Source organism: Oncorhynchus clarkii, chromosome 2, assembly GCF_045791955.1.
Source record: "Oncorhynchus clarkii lewisi isolate Uvic-CL-2024 chromosome 2, UVic_Ocla_1.0, whole genome shotgun sequence".
NCBI classification, from domain to species: domain Eukaryota; kingdom Metazoa; phylum Chordata; class Actinopteri; order Salmoniformes; family Salmonidae; genus Oncorhynchus; species Oncorhynchus clarkii.
Genome location: NC_092148.1, coordinates 47530022 through 47548538, shown reverse-complemented (window position 1 = coordinate 47548538; position 18517 = coordinate 47530022). Strand labels below are relative to the sequence as shown.

The following is an 18517-nucleotide window of genomic DNA, read 5'->3' as shown; positions in this document are numbered from 1 at the left end:
CCACGAGCATTAGTGAGGTCGGGCGCTGATGTTGGACAATTAGGCCTGGCTCGCAGTCGGCATTGCAATTCATTCTAAGAGGTACTCGATGGGTTGACATCAAGGTTCTGTCAAGTTCTTCCACACCAATCTCGACAAACCATTTCTGTATGGACATCACTTTGTGCACGGGGGCATTGTCATGTTGGAACAGGAAAGGGCCTTCCCCAAACTGTTGCCACAAAGTTGGATGCACAGAATCATCTAGAATATCATTGTATGCTGTAGCGTTGAGGTTTCCATTCACCGTAACTAAGGGGCCTAGCCCGAACCATGAAAAACAGCTCCAGACTATTATTCCTGCTCCATCAAACTTTACAGTTGGCACTACCCAGATTCGTCTGTCGGACTGCCAGATGGTGAAGCGTAATTCATCACTCCAGAGAGTCCAATGGCGGCTAGCTTTACGCTACTCCAGCAGACGCTTGGCGTTGCCCATGGTGATCTTATGCTTGTGTGCGGCTGCTAGGCCATAGAAACCCATTTCATGAAGCGCACAACGAACAGTTATTGTGCTGATATTGCTTCCAGAGGCAGTTTGGACCTCGGTAGTGAATGTTGCAACCGAAGACAGACGATTTTTACTCGCTTCAGCACTCGGTGGTCCAGTTCTGTGAGCTTATGTGGCTGAGCAGTTGTTGCTCCTAGACATTTCCACTTCATAATAACAGCACTTACAGTTGACCAGGGCAGCTCTAGCAGGGCAGAAATTTGACAAACTGACTTGTTGGAAAGGTGGCATCCTATGACGGTGCCAGTTGAAAGTCAATGAGCTCTTCAGTACAGGCCATTCTACTGCCAATGTTTGTCTATAGAGATTGCATGGCTGTGTGCTCGATTTTATACACAAATTTGAAGGGTGACCACATACTTTTGCATATATAGTGTATGTCCTTGTCCTGTCCTTGGTTGATTTAGGGGGCATCTTATAGAAAAATAAAACATTTATAATTGAAGTCAGTAACAAAAGTAAGTCACATAAATAGACATCAAAATCACTCAATCATCCTAACATAATACAAAATGTAATGGTCTTATTTAGCAAATAAGTGTTCAATTTCAACTTAACCAACTTGTAATTTGTGTGTTTTTTCTGGTCTTAAGATAAGTAAAAATATATGAACTAATAAATGTTGTCATTACCACCACATTCTGTTCTTACATCACAGTTCATTTTGTGGTGGTAATGACGTGTGGTGGCATGCTAACTCTAGCATGCTAATTCTAGTTGAACTGCTAGCATAGAGTGTATCCCAAATACACATAATTATAATTTTATGAAATTCTGTCATTTGGGAATGACATACAATAAAAATATTACCTCCTCAAGTCATATTTACCTTTATTTTTCTATAATTTTAGGAAGGCTCTAAAAATTGTCAAAGACTCCAGCCACCCTAGTCATAGACTGTTCTCACTGCTACCGCACGGGAAGCAGTACCGGAGCACCAAGTCAATGTCCAAGAGGCTTCTAAACAGCTTCTAAGCCATAAGACTCCTGAACGGCTAATCAAATGGCAACCCAAACTATTTGCAAAGTATCATGACTTTTGTAAGTGAGGTCAAAAATCTGGGTGTGAGACAGGACAAAAATAGTTTAAACAGTGAAATCCAGACATGAAATGTTTAAGAAAATTGAATAAAAAAAACAAATTGAGGGCTGAAAAAAAAGTTTAAGGTTATTTTAGTCTCTACTTAACCAGTTGTGCAGAAACAAAATCCCCAAAAACATTTAATCTCAAAAATGTAACCCTGAGACACAAAACGTCCCGTATTTGCAAAATCACCCAGCTAGATTATTACCATTCACATGTCTAGCTGATAATTATGAACTAAAACGTTTGCTTTGTGTACACTAATGGTCAAAAGTTTTAGAACACCTACTCATTCAAGGGTTTTTCTTAATTGTTACTATTTTCTACATTGTAGAATAATAGTGAAGACATCAAAACTATGAAATAACACATATGGAATCAAAAATGTAGGGGGCAGTATTTTCGTTTTTGGCTAAAAAACGTACCCATTTCAAACTGCCTATTTCTCAGGCCCAGAAACTATAATATGCATATAATTGTTAGATTAGGATAGAAAACACTCTAAAGTTTCCAGGCAAAAACCTGAGGAAAATCCAACAAGGAAGTGCTGTTTTTCCTGAAAGCTCTCTGTTCCATTGGATGCCTTGCCTCCATTTAAAGGTATATCGACCAGATTCCTTTTCCTATGGCTTCCTCAAGGTGTGAACAGTCTTTAGACATAGTTTCAGGCTTTTATTTTGAAAAATGAGCGAGAAAGAACCCATGGATGGCTGGGTGCCAGCAGAGTTTTTCATGCACAACAGCCATTTTCTCTCTCTCTCTCTCCTATGGGAGAAGCTACATTCCGGTTGACATATTATCGATTATATATTGTAAAAAAAACCTGAGGTTTGATTATAAAAAACATTTGGCATGTTTCTATGACCATTACGGATACTATTTGGAATTTTCGCCTGTGATGTCGTGACCGCTCGAGCCTGTGGATTTCTGAACATAACGAGCCAAACAAATGGAGGTATTTTGCCAACGTGTCAGATTTCAAAAGGCTTTACGGCGAAAGCAAACAATGCTATTACCTGAGGACAGCACCCCAGCAAACAAACACAGACAATCATATTTCAACCCACCAGGCGCGACACAAAACGCAGAAATAAAGAAATAATTCATGCCTTACCTTTGACGAGGTTGGCACTCCAAATATGTCCCATAAACATCACAAATGGTCCATTTGTTCGATTAATTCTGTCGATATATATCCAAAATGTCCATTTATTTGGCGCGTTTGATCCAGAAAAACACCGGTTCCAACTCGCGCAACATGACTACAAAATATCTCATAAGTCACCTGTAATCTTTGTCCAAAGATTTCAAACAACTTTCCTAATACAACTTTAGGTATTTTTTAACGTAAATAATCGATAAAATTTAAGACGGGATAAACTGCATTCAATACCGGAGGAAAACAAAGTGTAGCGAGCTTTCAGGTCACGCGCCTCTAACAAAGAGTACACTTCTCTCTACCCTCGTTCTGAACAGTGCTACTTCTTCATTTCTCAAAGGAAAAACCTCAACCAATTTCTAAAGACTGTTGACATCCAGTGGAAGCGATAGGAACTGCAAGCAAGTCCCTTAACCTCTAGCACTTAGCCATCCCGGATCCGGGATTGTGAATACAGACTCAAGCTCATTACCATAACGCAACGTTAACTATTCATGAAAATCGCAAATGAAATGAAATAAATATGCCATCTCTCAAGCTTAGCCTTTTGTAAACTACACTGTCATCTCAGATTTTCAAAATATGCTTCTCAACCATAGGAAAACAATCATTTGTGTAACAGTAGCTAGCTAGCGTAGCATTTAGCGTTAGCATTAGCGTTAGCATCCAGCAGGCAACATTTCAACAAAAAACAAGAAAAGCCTTCAAATAAAATAATTTACCTTTGAAGAACTTCGGATGTTTTCAATGAGGAGACTCTCAGTTAGATAGCAAATGCTCAGTTTTTCCAAAAAGATTATTTGTGTATTAGAAATAGCTCCGTTTTGTACATCACATTTGGCTACCAAAAAAAAACAAAAATTCAGTCCTCAAAACGCGAACTTTTTTCCAAATTAACTCCATAATATCGACTGAAAACATGGCAAACGTTGTTTAGAATCAATCCTCAAGGTGTTTTTCACATATCTCTTCGATGATATATCGTTCGTGGAAGCCTGGTTTCTCCTCTCTATCAAATGGAAAAATACTTGCACCTGGCGTTGCGCACCAATTTCGACGCAGGACACCAGGCGGACACTTGGAAAATGTAGTCTCTTATGGTCAATCTTCCAATGATATGCCTACAAATACGTCACAATGCTGCCGACATCTTGGGGGAACTGCAGAAGGTCCAAGCTTATTCCTGTCGCATTCACAGCCATATAAGGAGACATTAGAAAACAGAGCTTCAGAAATTCTGCTCATTTCCTGTTTGACGTTTCATCTTGGTTTCGCCTGTAGAATGAGTTCTGGGGCACTCACAGACAATCTTTGCAGATTCTGAAACTTCAGAGTGTTTTCTTTCCAAAACTGTCAATAATATGCATAGTCGAGCATCTTTTCGTGACAAAATATTGCGCTTAAATCGGGAACGTTTTTTATCCAATAATGAAATAGCGCCCCCATAGACTCAACTGGTTCTGGATTCCCAATGAAAACCCATTGAAAAGAGAGTGACCTCAAAAAAAAACTGAATTGTTTGTCTGAATTGTTTGTCTTTTGCCTGCCAAATAAGTTCTATCATACTCACAGACATCATTCAAACAGTTTTAGAAACTTCAGAGTGTTTTCTATCCAGATCTACTAATAGCTTCTGGGCCTGAGTAGTAGGCAGTTTACTTTGGACATGCTTTTCATCCGGACGTGAAAATATTGCCTCCTATCCCAAAGAAAGTTTAAACAAATCCAAATATAATTGATATTTGAGATTCTTCAAATATCTACCCTTAGCCTTGATGAGAGCTTTGCGCACCCTTGGCATTCTCTCAACCAGTTTCACCTGAAATGCTTTTCCAACACTCTTGAAGGAGTTCTCACATATGCTGAGCACTTGTTGGCTGATTTTCCTTCACTCTGTGGTCCGACTCATCCCAAACCATCTCAATTTGGTTGAGGTCGGGGGATTGTGGAGGCCAGGTCATCTGATGCAGCACTTCATCACTCTCCTTATTGGTCAAATAGCCCTTACAAAACCTGGTGGTGTGTTGGGTCATGGCCTGTTGAAAAACAAGTGATATCCCATCTGGTTTGGGCCTAGTGGGACTGGCATATCGCAGCAGAATGCTGTGCTAGTCTTACAAAGACACGCTGGTTAAAACCAAAAATCTCCAATTTGTAATCCAAACCAAAGGACATTGTTCATTGCTCGTGTTTCTTGGCCCAAGCAAGTCTCTTCTTATTATTGGTGTACTTTAGTGGTGGTTTCCTTGAAGCAATTTGACCATGAAGGCCTGATTTACACAGTCTCCTCTGAACAGTTGATGTTGAGATGTGTCTGTTACTTGAACTCTGTGAAGCATTCATTTGTTTGGGCTGCAATTTCTGAGGCTGGTAACTCTAATGAACTTATCCTCTGCAGCAGAGGTAACTCTGGGTCTTCCATTCCTGTGGCGGTCCTCATGAGAGCCAGTTTCATCATAGCGCTTGATGGTTTTAGCGACTGCACTTGAAGAAACTTTCAAAGCTTTTGAAATTCCCCGGATTGACTTTAATTTCTCTTTGCTTATTTGAGATGTTCTTGCCATAATATGGACTTTTACCAAATAGGGCTATCTTCTGTATACTACCCCTGTCTTGTCACAACACAACTGATTGGCTCAAATATATTAAGAATGAAAGAAATTACACAAATTAACTTTTAAGAAGGCACATCTGTTTAATTGAAATGCATTCCAGGTGACTACCCCATGAAGCTAGTTGAGGGAATGCCAAGAGTGTGCAAAGCTGTCATCAAGGCAAAGAAAGGCTGCTTTGAAGAATCTAAATATATTTTGGTTTGTTCAACACTTTTTTGGTTATGTGTTATTTCATAGTTTTGATGTTTTAACTATTATTCTACAATGTAGAAAATGGTAAAAATGTAAATTTAAAAAACTATTGAATGAGTAGGTGTGTCCAAACTTTTGACTGGTACTGTATAGGAAGTAGCGGCAAAAAAAACGTTGAAGATACATATAGTGCAAAGCAAGTAACAACAAGAGAATTGCTGAAGATGCACATGGGTAATAAGGGAGATTACCAAGTGTGTTTGGGAATAGTACTAAGTGAATTTGGATGTGAAATTTGTGTGATTGTGAGATATAACATATTAAGCTGATTGAAATATGGATGATAAATGGATCGAAATTAGTACTATTATTACGATTGAAATTTTGATTGAATTGTGGATATTAAACTAATTGAAATTTGGATAATAAACTGATTGAAAATTGGATAATAAGAGATTGAAATTAGCTATAAATTACTGAGTGAATTAGAGCTGTCGGAGGACTAGCTCAAGTTATTTTGTATCTGTAATGTTATCTAGGGTTCTGTCCACCACCACCCATTTGATCTACAAGTAGAGGATAACATGACTCAGAAATCTCACTCGAGTAACATCTCTCATATGATAACAAGTCTCGATTAGTAATGAGGATAACATGATAACGTGTCTCATTAGAGGATAACATGATTACACATCTCATTAGTAGCGAGGATAACATGTCTCTGAGGGTAACATGACTTTAGGTGACATAAGGATAACATGACTCATAGGTGGAGTTTGATGGTAAAATGTTATTGTGTATGTGGAGATATGAAAGGAGAAAGCACTATTCCTGGATATTCTGTTAAATAGAACACTAGAGTGAATATTCAAACCCCTGTGTAAATAGAACACTGGTGTAGGGGAGAAATTGGTGATGTAACACAAAAATGTATAATGGGTTACTAGAGATAAAGTAACATAATATTGAGTGTAATGGGTTACTAGGGATCTGATGAAGTAACAATAGAAAACATTATAATAATATACACCTGGCACACCCACACATGGTGTTAAAAGTGTTAAGTGGTGTTAAAAGTATTCTGAGAAATGTTCAGAGTGGTCCCTTTATTGATCATTTGATAAATATAAGGTTAAAGCATTGTACGGGACTTGACTTACCCCTAACCAATAAAGCTATAAACGCTGATGAGATTTCCTCCACCCTGATAATACATTTTGAAGTAAACCCCATACCCTGTTAAATAGAACCTATGATTTTCTGTTAATTAAACTTAAGGCTACAATGTATTGTACTCCAAGATAGTTGATATCCCAAATGATGACGTTCTATTCGTGAGTAGGCAAAATGGAAAATGCTGTTTCCCTGTATAAGCTGTCTCAGGTGCCAGACTTATTATGGACTGAGCGCCCCATCTACAGGGGACTGACAGACAGTGCCAACCCAGTTAATACAAATTGATCCCTCCAAAGCATTACATATTAATCTTAAAATAATATACTTTTTTTTTAAGCAGAAATTGAATATCCAACAGAGATAGGTAATAAAAATATAAAGTAACTTTTTGAAATATACTAAAATGAAAACAATACCTTCTAATATGGAGAAAGTTATCATGTTTGTCTTGTAATAAACCTTGCAATAGGGGGAAAGCAGAACGTTGTTTACCCTACAATATTTACCACACACACGCCGCCACCCACACACAACCCACCTGTTAATGAATATTTGTTAGTCGTTAATACTCTTTGATTTATTGTGTGCGGTCTTTTTATTTGTGTTTTAGTGGGTTTTTCACGGGTTAGAAAGGATGCAACTTAAAGGGTACAAAAAAATTAAATTTTCTGAAGATTCTATTGTCAGAGTTTTGGTTGCCCACATGTCAATTATTTTGATAAGAAATGTACTGAAAACCCCAATGTAAACCTAATGCACAAAATGTTTGAAATATCTTTAATGTCTGAGGTACAAGAAACCAACCCGCACTTAATAGGGCTGACTGACCTGAGGCCAGATCACCCTCACTAGAAAGACTAGAGACATTGGGTGAGATTTAAACGGGCTATGTAAACACTAATAATTACGTTAATAATTCATCAATAGTCCTATGTGTGTTCAGACCACGAGAAGGGCATTATTTTAAGATTGACTTCGAGTGTACCTGTGTAAGAATTTCCATGGCAGCAACATGTTAATGAAGCATTCTTCACATCTGCAGCCATGAAACTATCAACAACCTTGCTAAAGCCTAGGATGAAAAGACCTTCAGCTACCCAAATGTCTTGGCTAGCTAGCTAGCTAATGGACTAGATCACTAGTCCATTAGATCACTTGACTAGATCACTTGATTGTTCTTAGCTACCTGTCCTGCAAATTTACCTCGGCTCAGCGTCCTGTGGTTTCGCAATACAGTGTCCTCATTTCTGACAAGAATGATATTCCCTTGGATAGTTATTTCATAGGCCAAAACCCCCTAAATTATTGTATAATAATCTATAGATAAGATTGAGGCCGATGAAAAGGACCTGCAAAATAGGATGGCTTCCTCCCTCTCATCTATTGCTCACAGTGCGCTCGCGGTCCTTTTTGGCTCCAAATTAACGTGCTTAGTTATTTCTACTACTGGCACTACATATAAATTCTTTGCCATTGAATGTTTCAATAGTTGGCTTTGCTATGTCTGTTGTCACTGGTGTGAGGTGTGCATAAACTTTTTCAATACTCATGTTAGTGATGCCAGTTTGTTAGGACAGAAAACAAGGCTTCAAAAAATAATTACTAGCCTACATACAACATTTTTTTTACTGAGATGTGTAAGTGGTAAAAAGCAATATTTATTAGAGGAAATACTGTGCTCAGAAACCAATATGTTAAGCATGAAGGAGTGGGGAAGGGGGGTTTTTGATTGGGGAAACAATGACTAATTGTTGGCCATGATGAGGATAGCCTACAGCTTTAAAATACTGCTCTTAATAGCCAATTAGTAGAAGTGATAGTGAACAAGGGTTCCTCAGCTTAAGCCACAGGCTTCTCTGCTACTGTCTAGGTCATATGGCTTGTATAGGCCCACTTATTATAGGATTAACCCATATTAGTCACTTCTACATCTTCCACTTGTAAACAGCCATGCTATAGGGTGTGACTGGTACAGAGTTAGCTTGAATCCTATTTTTTCAGTCATGTGACCCTCCTGTCTTACAATGTTCTCTTTCTATCCTAACTGTTGTATCAGACACTTTTAGACAAAGACTGACAATGTCACTGATACAATGGGTTCCATTAAGCAATGATAGCAATGTGGCCTGTGAGGCATGTTTGAATTACAAATTAGGCTACTTTCCTTTGTACATCCAACTGGATTTCCTTCTAACCCCATTTTGGAAATCATATACTTAACTTGTGTGGTTTCTGTCAAAATAGCCCTATTGCTCACTGTCCTTATACACATCAAAAAGCATCTACTCAAAATCAAAATGCATCTATTTTGTTATAATTGACCCAGCTTTTGACCCTAAGATCCAGTAGCTCAGAGATGCTGAGGGAAGCAGGAGGATGTGAAAGGCTTCATGCAGTGCAACGTATGGCACAGTACAGTGGCACCACTCAGTGGGCGTTAGGGGTAACCACTGGCTGTCAATATTGGTGTCAACCCTGTTGATGCATTTCATGTTATGTATTGGTGGTAGACAGTTATGTGTCATTTCTCTTTGTAGACAATATTCTGTTGAATACAAATATCCTGAGTTATCATACTCATTGAGTTCAGCAAGGTTTTGAGTATGGGATTGAATTTTGATCAGCATGTTTAGATTCAAATAAAGGGATGATAATGCTATTTACAGTATCTGTTTTGTGTTGTCTCTGTTTCTCTCCTCCATGTGCTCCTCCAGGCTGGGCGAATCGACCCTCACCAACCTAAAGTGTGTGGCCACCAGGGAGGCGTGCTGGACATCAAATGGAATCCCTTCATCGACAACATCATAGCCTCCTGCTCGGAGGACTGCTCTGTGAGTAACAACAATCATTGGTGTGTGTGTGCGCACGTGTGTCTATGTCTGTGTGTGTGTTTTTGGGAGCACGCAGCATGTCTCTGTGTGCGTGTGTGCACACATGTCAGTGTGTGTGCTTCCCTGTGTGTGCATGCGGGTATCCCTGTGCAAGGGAAAAGTATTTATACACCTTGACTTATTCCACATTTTGTTGTGTTCAAAATAGATGAAATATGTTTGTTTGTGAAAACTTGGCAAATTTATTGAAAATTATATACAGAAATATTGTCTTTAACATAACTATTCACAAGCCTGAGTCAATACATGTTAGAATCAGCTTTGGCAGTGATTACAGCTGAGAGTCTTTCTGGGTAAGTCTCTAAGAACTTTCCACACCTGGATTGTGCAATATTTTAACATTTATTATTTTTGTAATTCTTCAAGCAAATTTTTTTGCAGTTTACTTTAGTGCCTAATAGGATGCATGTTTTTCTGGACAGGCTTCCTTCTTTTCACTCTGTGATTTAGGTTAGTATTGTGGAGTGACTACAATGTTGTTGATCCATCCTCAGTTTTCTTCTATCACAGGCATTCAATTCTGTAAATGTTTTAAAGTCACTATCGGGCTCATGTTGAAATCCCTGAGTGGTTTCCTTCCTCTCCGACAATTGAGTTTGGAAGGACGCCTGTATCTTTGTAATGACTGGGTATTTTGATACACCATCCAAAGTGTAATTAACAACTCCACCATGCTCAAATGGGTATGTAATGTTTTTTTGTTTTTTTGCAAGGCATTGGCAAAACTCCCTTGTGGTTGAATCTGTGTTTGAAATTCACTGCTCGACAGAGGGACCTTACAGATATTTGTATGTGTGGGGTACAGATACGAGGTAGTCATTCAAAAATCATGTTAAACACTATTATTGCACACAGTCCATGCAACTTATGTGACTTGTTAAGCACATTTTTACTCCTTAACTCATTAGGCTTGCCATAACAAAGAGGTTGAATACTTACTTACTCCAGACATTACTCAATACTCTTTACTCTAGACATTTAAGCTTTTTATTTTTACTATAACTAGTAAAAATGTCTAAAAACATAATTCCACTTTGACATTATGGTGTATTGTGTGTATGCAAGTGACACAAAATATGAATTTAAACCATTTTAAATTCAGGCTGTAACACAAAATAATGTGGAATAAGGCAAGGGGTGGAAATACTTTCTTATAGCACTGTACTATATATATGATATACAGTACAGTTAAATTAGATCTTTAGACAGACGAGAGGTCTTATTTAACTGTTTTTTAAAGCTAAACTTTCTTTTTGCCTGAGTAACCTCTGATGGCAGAGCATTCCACGATGACATGCCGATGTCTATGACCGTTATCTATATGTGGCCTATAGGTGCGGATATGGGAGATTCCAGAGGGAGGGCTGAGGCGGAACATGTCCGAGGCGGTGCTGGAGTTGTATGGACACAGCCGACGAGTGGGTCTCATAGAGTGGCACCCCACCTGTAGTGGCATCCTCTTCAGCGCTGGCTACGACTTTAAGGTATCAGTAAATCATTGCTGTCGTGTTCTTTACCATCCTTTCCTCTCTTTAATGAATTTTCTGACTCCCCTCACTCGCTTACCCATCTTTCTCTCTCACTTTGTTTACCCTTTAATCTCTCTCTCTCTAAACACTACACTACATCCTTCCAAAATCATGGACATTAATATGGCGTTCGTCCCCCCTTTGCTGCTATAACAGCCTTCACTCTTCTGGGAAGGCCTTCCACTAGATGTTGGAACATTGCTGCGTGGGGCTTGCTTTCATTCATCCACAAGAGCATTAGTGAGGTCGGGCACTGTTGGGCGATTAGGCCTGGCTCGCATTCGGCGTTCCCATAGGTGTTCGATGGGATTAAGGTCAAAGGTGTTTGATGGGATTAAGGTCACGGCTCTGTGCAGGCTAGTCAAGTTCTTCCACACCGATCTCGACAAACCATTTCTTTATGGACCTCGCTTTGTGCACGAGGGCATTGCCATGCTGAAGCGTGAAAGGGCCTGTCCCAAACTGTTGCAACAAAGTTGAAAGCACAGACTGTCATTGTATGCTATAGCGTTAAGATTTCCCTTCACTAGAACAAAGGGGCCCAGTTCAAACCATGAAAAACAGCCCCAGAAAATTATTCCTCCTCCACCAAACTTTACAGTTGGCACTATGCATTCGGGAAGGAAGCATTCTCCTGGCATCCACCAAGCGTGATTCATCACTCCAGAGTCCAATGGCGGCGTGCTTTACTCCACCAGCCGACACCTGGCATTGCGCATGGTGATCTTAGACTTGTGTATGGCTGCTCGGCCATGGAAACCCACTTCATGAAGCTCATGACAAACAGTTATTGTGCTGACATTGCTTCCAGAAGCAGTTTGGAACTCGGTAGTGAATGTTGCCCCCGAGGACAGAACATTTTTAAGCGCTTCAGCACCTGGTGGTCTGTGAGCTTATGTGGCCTACCACTTTGCGGTTGAGACGTTGTTGTTCCTAGACGTTTCCACTTCACAATAACAGAGCTTACATTTGACGGGGGCAGCTCTAGCAGGGCAGAAATTTGACAAGCTGACTTGTTGTAAAGGTGGCATCCTAAAGTCACTGAGCTCTTCAGTAAGGCAATTTCACTGCCAATGCTTGTCTATGTTGATTGCATGGCTGTGTGCTCAATTTTCTCCACCTGTCAGGAACGATTGTGGCTGAAATAGATGAATTCACTCATTTGAAGGGGTGTCCACATACTTTTGTATATATAGTGTATATATATAGTGCCTTGCGAAAGTATTCGGCCCCCTTGAACTTTGCGACTTTTTGCCACATTTCAGGCTTCAAACATAAAGATATAAAACTGTATTTTTTTGTGAAGAATCAACAACAAGTGGGACACAATCATGAAGTGGAACGACATTTATTGGATATTTCAAACTTTTTTAACAAATCAAAAACGTGGGCGTGCAAAATTATTCAGCCCCCTTAAGTTAATACTTTGTAGTGCCACCTTTTGCTGCGATTACAGCTGTAAGTCACTTGGGGTATGTCTCTATCAGTTTTGCACATCGAGAGACTGACATTTTTTCCCATTCCTCCTTGCAAAACAGCTCGAGCTCAGTGAGGTTGGATGGAGAGCATTTGTGAACAGCAGTTTTCAGTTCTTTCCACAGATTCTTGATTGGATTCAGGTCTGGACTTTGACTTGGCCATTCTAACACCTGGATATGTTTATTGTTGAACCATTCCATTGTAGATTTTGCTTTATGTTTTGGATCATTGTCTTGTTGGAAGGCAAATCTCCGTCCCAGTCTCAGGTCTTTTGCAGACTCCATCAGGTTTTCTTCCAGAATGGTCCTGTATTTGGCTCCATCCATCTTCCCATCAATTTTAACCATCTTCCCTGTCCCTGCTGAAGAAAAGCAGGCCCAAACCATGATGCTGCCACCACCATGTTTGACAGTGGGGATGGTGTGTTCAGGGTGATGAGCTGTGTTGCTTTTACGCCAAACATAACATCTTGCATTGATGCCAAAAAGTTCAATTTTGGTTTCATCTGACCAGAGCACCTTCTTCCACATGTTTGGTGTGTCTCCCAGGTGGCTTGTGGCAAACTTTAAAAAACACTTTTTAAGGATATCTTTAAGAAATGGCTTGCTTCTTGCCACTCTACCATAAAGGCCAGATTTGTGCAATATACGACTGATTGTTGTCCTATGGACAGAGTCTCCCACCTCAGCTGTAGATCTCTGCAGTTCATCCAGAGTGATCATGGGCCTCTTGGCTGCATCTCTGATCAGTCTTCTCCTTGTATGAGCTGAAAGTTTAGAGGGACGGCCAGGTCTTGGTAGATTTGCAGTGGTCTGATACTCCTTCCATTTCAATATTATCGCTTGCACAGTGCTCCTTGGGATGTTTAAAGCTTGGGAAATCTTTTTGTATCCAAATCCGGCTTTAAACTTCTTCACAACAGTATCTCGGACCTGCCTGGTGTGTTCCTTGTTCTTCATGATGCTCTCTGCGCTTTTAACGGACCTCTGAGACTATCACAGTGCAGGTGCATTTATACGGAGACTTGATTACACACAGGTGGATTGTATTTATCATCATTAGTCATTTAGGTCAACATTGGATCATTCAGAGATCCTCACTGAACTTCTGGAGAGAGTTTGCTGCACTGAAAGTAAACGGGCTGAATAATTTTGCACGCCCAATTTTTCAGTTTTTGATTTGTTAAAAAAGTTTGAAATATCCAATAAATGTCGTTCCACTTCATGATTGTGTCCCACTTGTTGTTGATTCTTCACAAAAAAATACAGTTTTATATCTTTATGTTTGAAGCCTGAAATGTGGCAAAAGGTCGCAAAGTTCAAGGGGGGCGAATACTTTCGCAAGGCACTGTATATATATATATATTTCTATTCCTATAAATTCACTCCCATTTCTATCTCTTCTATCACATCACATCCTCAGACTTTTGTCTCTCCCTCATTAACTTTCACTCTTTATGTCCCTCCATTTGTCAGATCCTGATCTGGAACCTAGAGGTGGGAGGTCCAGTGAAGATGATAGACTGTCACTCAGACGTGGTGCTCTGCATGTCCTTCAACACCGACGGCAGCCTGCTGGCCACCAGCTGCAAGGACAAACACCTGCGTGTGATCGAGCCTCGCTCGGGCAAGGTCCTGCAGGTTGGTCACTCACCCATGTAGACAGAGAGACACCAGCTATATTACAGTTTTTTACAATCGCGAGGACTCATTTCTCAATACTTAGGAAACTTTTTCAAAACTCTTCACCCAAATCTCCTAACCAACTTTCAGCTTGGCACAGCAGTTCATTTCACATCCAAAATGCAATAAAACTACCAGAACACTTCATACATGTCTCAAATCAACTCATTCTTCCATAACACAAGCAAAGGTTGTCACCAAACAAGCACACTTTGTCATTCATAAAACAATGACATAAAAAACACTAACAACAGGTAGCAATACACAATGTTTTCTTTTGTAAAAATGGCACAACCCTTCCATAGAGGTCATCCAGGATTGAAATAAGACGCTCGGTGTTGTATGGCCCAATTAGCGATTTGTGTAACAGCAATCCATCAGAGTATATTGCTGTACACATTGTGATGTTGGCACGCCTCTGGCCCGGGACATCCACTGTGCCTCTTTTCCCAATCACATTCCTTACTCGCCACTGTGTTTTGGCCAAGTTGAAAACAGCCTCATACACAAAGATGAATATGTGGGTTGTTGGCCTGGCTTCAATCTCCATGACTCTCTAAAATAAATCCACAAGGCAACATAAGAGTTAGGCTATACCATATTGGTTCCTGAGTTTGCTTGACTCGTTCAGAGTTCCTCTCAAAGGAGACAGTGTACAACTGCTTCATCCTGATTTGATGTTGTTTCAGGACTCTAGAAATAGTTATGCTTACATTGTGAATATTTCCAAATGTAATGTTGTCTGCCAACACTCTGTCCTGAATCTCTGAGTTTTATGCCATTATTTCTGATGATCATATCAACGATTGCAGTTTCCAACACAGCAGTGAAAATCCTACCTCTCCCGCCTGTGGGAGGTAACCATTGGGTCCTAAGCAGGAATACAAAAATAATTGTACAAAAGTGGGTTTGGAGGCTTTTCTCAATTTACTTCTGTAATGTGCAGGTCAGTCAGATGTCCTTGCAGAATGCACATCTTACCTGTTGTTTTGCTGAAAATTTCTCACAATAGATGCCACTGTTGAGCATTACAGATTTGGCTGCACTCTCAGACCAGCCTCTCTCATTGATAGACCATTATTTATTACATGGTAAATTATAGTAGCCCTAATCTCATCTGAGACTACAGCTCTTGATCTAACTCTGTCTTCTTCCACCACGCATATGTACTCCTCTCCCTCTCCCAGCCCACTCTTCTTCCTCTGTCAGCCACTTCTCGATCTCTGGCTGGGTCCATGTTTACATTGTAGTACCGCATTATTCCTAAAATGTCCCCTTTTGCATATGTAGCCGATGTGAAATGGCTAGCTAGTTAGCAGTTGTGCGCGCTAGTGGCGTTTCAATCGGTGACATCACTTGCTCTGAGACCTTGAAGTAGTGGTTCCCCTTGCTCTGCAAGGGCCCTGGCTTTGGTGGAGGGGACGGACGTAAAGTATTTACTGTTACATATAGATGGTAATGAAATTGAAAGACCTGGGTAGGTGTTCAGCTACAATGGGAATCAGCTGTGGTTGGTCTAATTGTTTTGATAGTATTTCATTTTTTAGATTTGGAATATATTTCAACAAGGCAGAAATGTAGCAAATTGCTGTCTTATTCAATGTTGTGTCATGTTAGGTTTTGAACTTAAGTTGAACAGTTTTGAAAAGAGTATGTAAACGTGCAAATTGGCCTGTCGGTACATAGAGTTTGGGTGGTGATTGTGTCTGAGGGAGAAAATAATTCATGAAATTTGATAGATGTAGTCATTGAATACATTTTGTGACAAAGCAATGGGAAACTATTCGCAGTTTAGCCCACATAGACTGCTGTTGTGCTCACTGTGTGAAGAGTTTTGAAAAAGTGACCTACAGTAAGTATTCAGAAATGGGTCCTAGCGATTACAGTATTTTGTTTCACTTTAAACCAATTAAAAACAATAATCAATAGTGGGATATGTATCAATTGGATATGTCAATTATTTTTCAATACGACATTGTAAATTGGAGATCTAATAGCTTATATACTGCTGGGCTACACACGCACCACAAAAACATGAATCAGCGATACCCACATTTCTAGCTAAATTACATAACATTAGCTACATATTACATGACACACTAGGGGTCAAAAGTTTTAGAATATCTACTCATTCCAGGGTTTTTCTTTATTTTGACTATTTTCTACATTGTAGAATAATAGAAGACATCAACCATGAAATAACACATATGGAATCATGTAGTAACCAAAAAAGTGTTAAACAAATACAAATATATTTAATATTTGAGATTCTTCAAGTAGCCACCCTTTGCCTTGATAACAGCTTTGCACACTCTTGGCATTCGCTCAACCAGCCTCACTGAGCTCTTCCTCCATGCTTTACAGTGGGAAATACACATGCAGAGATCCTCCGTTCACCCGCATCGTGTCTCACAAAGACACGGCGGGTTAGAACCAAAAATCTCCCATTTGGACTCCAGACCAAAGGACACGTTTCCACTGGTCTAATGTCCATTGCTCATGTTTCTTGGCCCAAGCAAGTCTCTTCTTATTATTGGTGTCCTTTAGTAGGGGTTTCTTTGCAGCAATTTGACCATGAAGGCCTGATTTACACAGTCTCTTCTGAACAGTGTTGAGATGGGTCTGCTACTTGAACTCTGTGAAGCATTTTGCAATTTATGAGGCTGTTAACTCTAATGAACTTATCCCCTGCAGCAGAGGTAACTCTGGGTCATTCATTTCTGTGGCATTCCTTATGTGTCAGTTTCATCATAGCGCTTGATGGTTTTTGCGACTGCACTTGAATAAACTTTTAAAGTTCTTGACATTTTCCATATTGACTGACCTACATGTCTTAAAGTAATGATGGACTGTCATTTATCTTTGCTTATTTGAGCTATTCTTGCCATAATATGGACTTGGTCTTTTAATATGGACTTGGTCTTGTCATAACACAACTGATTGGCTCAAACACATTAAGGAAGGAAATTCCACAAATGAACTTTTAAGAAGGCACACCTGTTAATTGAAATGCATTCTAGGTGACTACCTCGTGAAGCTGGTTGAGAGAATGCCAAGAGTGTGCAAAGCTGTCATCAAGGCAAAGGGTGGCTACTTTGAAGAATCTCAAATGTAAAATATATATTTGATTTGTTTAACACTTTTTTGGTTACTACATGATACCATATGTGTTATTTCATATTTCATGTTATTCTACAATGTAGAAAATAGCAAAAAAATAAAGAAAAACCCTTGAATGAGTAGCTGTTCTGAAACTTTGGACCGGTAGTGTATGTATGTTTATTTGTATTTATTTTCTCATTTTGTGACGTCATCTACAAGGGGTATATGTTCTATTTTTAGTAGCCCATTCTACTTTCAACATGGCCTTTAAAGCCAGAGTGACCTGTTCACACACCTGGGTTGTCTCCATATACAGCACCATTTGTGGGGTACCTGGACACAAACTTACACACACACTAAACACCTCACACACACACACACAAATGCTTTGGCATTAGGATTACTTCTGTAGACGTAGATACTGTATTATGTAATGCTGTGTTGTAACACAGCCAGTTTGAATAATTTTCCTGAGCTGTTGCCATATATGTGAACAGGAAGCTGACTGTAAGAGCCACAGGGTGAACAGAGTGGTGTTTCTGGGCAACATGAAGCGCCTGGTGACCACCGGAGTCTCTCGATGGAACACTAGACAAGTGGCACTGTGGGATCAGGTGAGCTCATTGGTGATATATCAGTGTCTATGTTAAAGTGCTTTGGTGTGAGAGAGAGAGAGAGAGAGAGAGAGAGAGAGAGAGAGAGAGAGAGAGAGAGAGAGAGAGAGAGAGAGAGAGAATGTGTGTGGAGTAGTGTCTCACTAAGGTTCTCTCTCCAGGAGGACCTGTCCATGCCCATCATAGAGGAGGAGATTGATGGGCTTTCTGGGCTGCTCTTCCCTTTCTATGATTCTGACACACACATGCTCTACCTGGCAGGCAAGGTAAGACACGTCATACCAAGGCCACTTGACCTTAGCTTTCAACTATCACATGAGGTGATGTGTATGAATTACATTTTTTTTACTTTTAATGGGAATTTCTCTCTTGAATTTAAATGGGATTTAATTTCACTTTTTGAATTGACTGACTTGAAATGGAACTCCTATGTGGGATGTGCGT

The 18517-nt window shown here is 39.8% G+C and overlaps 1 protein-coding gene across 1 annotated transcript in view; it reads left to right on the top strand.

Annotated features, from left to right (window-relative positions):
• LOC139368648 (coronin, actin binding protein, 2Bb) overlaps window positions 1-18517 on the top strand; it is a 42608-nt gene that overhangs the window by 20069 nt on the left and 4022 nt on the right. Inside the window, exons 3-7 of the mRNA XM_071107800.1 lie at window positions 9491-9607; window positions 11002-11151; window positions 14151-14315; window positions 17957-18073; window positions 18235-18339. Coding sequence (XP_070963901.1) covers window positions 9491-9607; window positions 11002-11151; window positions 14151-14315; window positions 17957-18073; window positions 18235-18339 — 654 coding nt within the window. The remainder of the gene's footprint in view (window positions 1-9490; window positions 9608-11001; window positions 11152-14150; window positions 14316-17956; window positions 18074-18234; window positions 18340-18517) is intronic.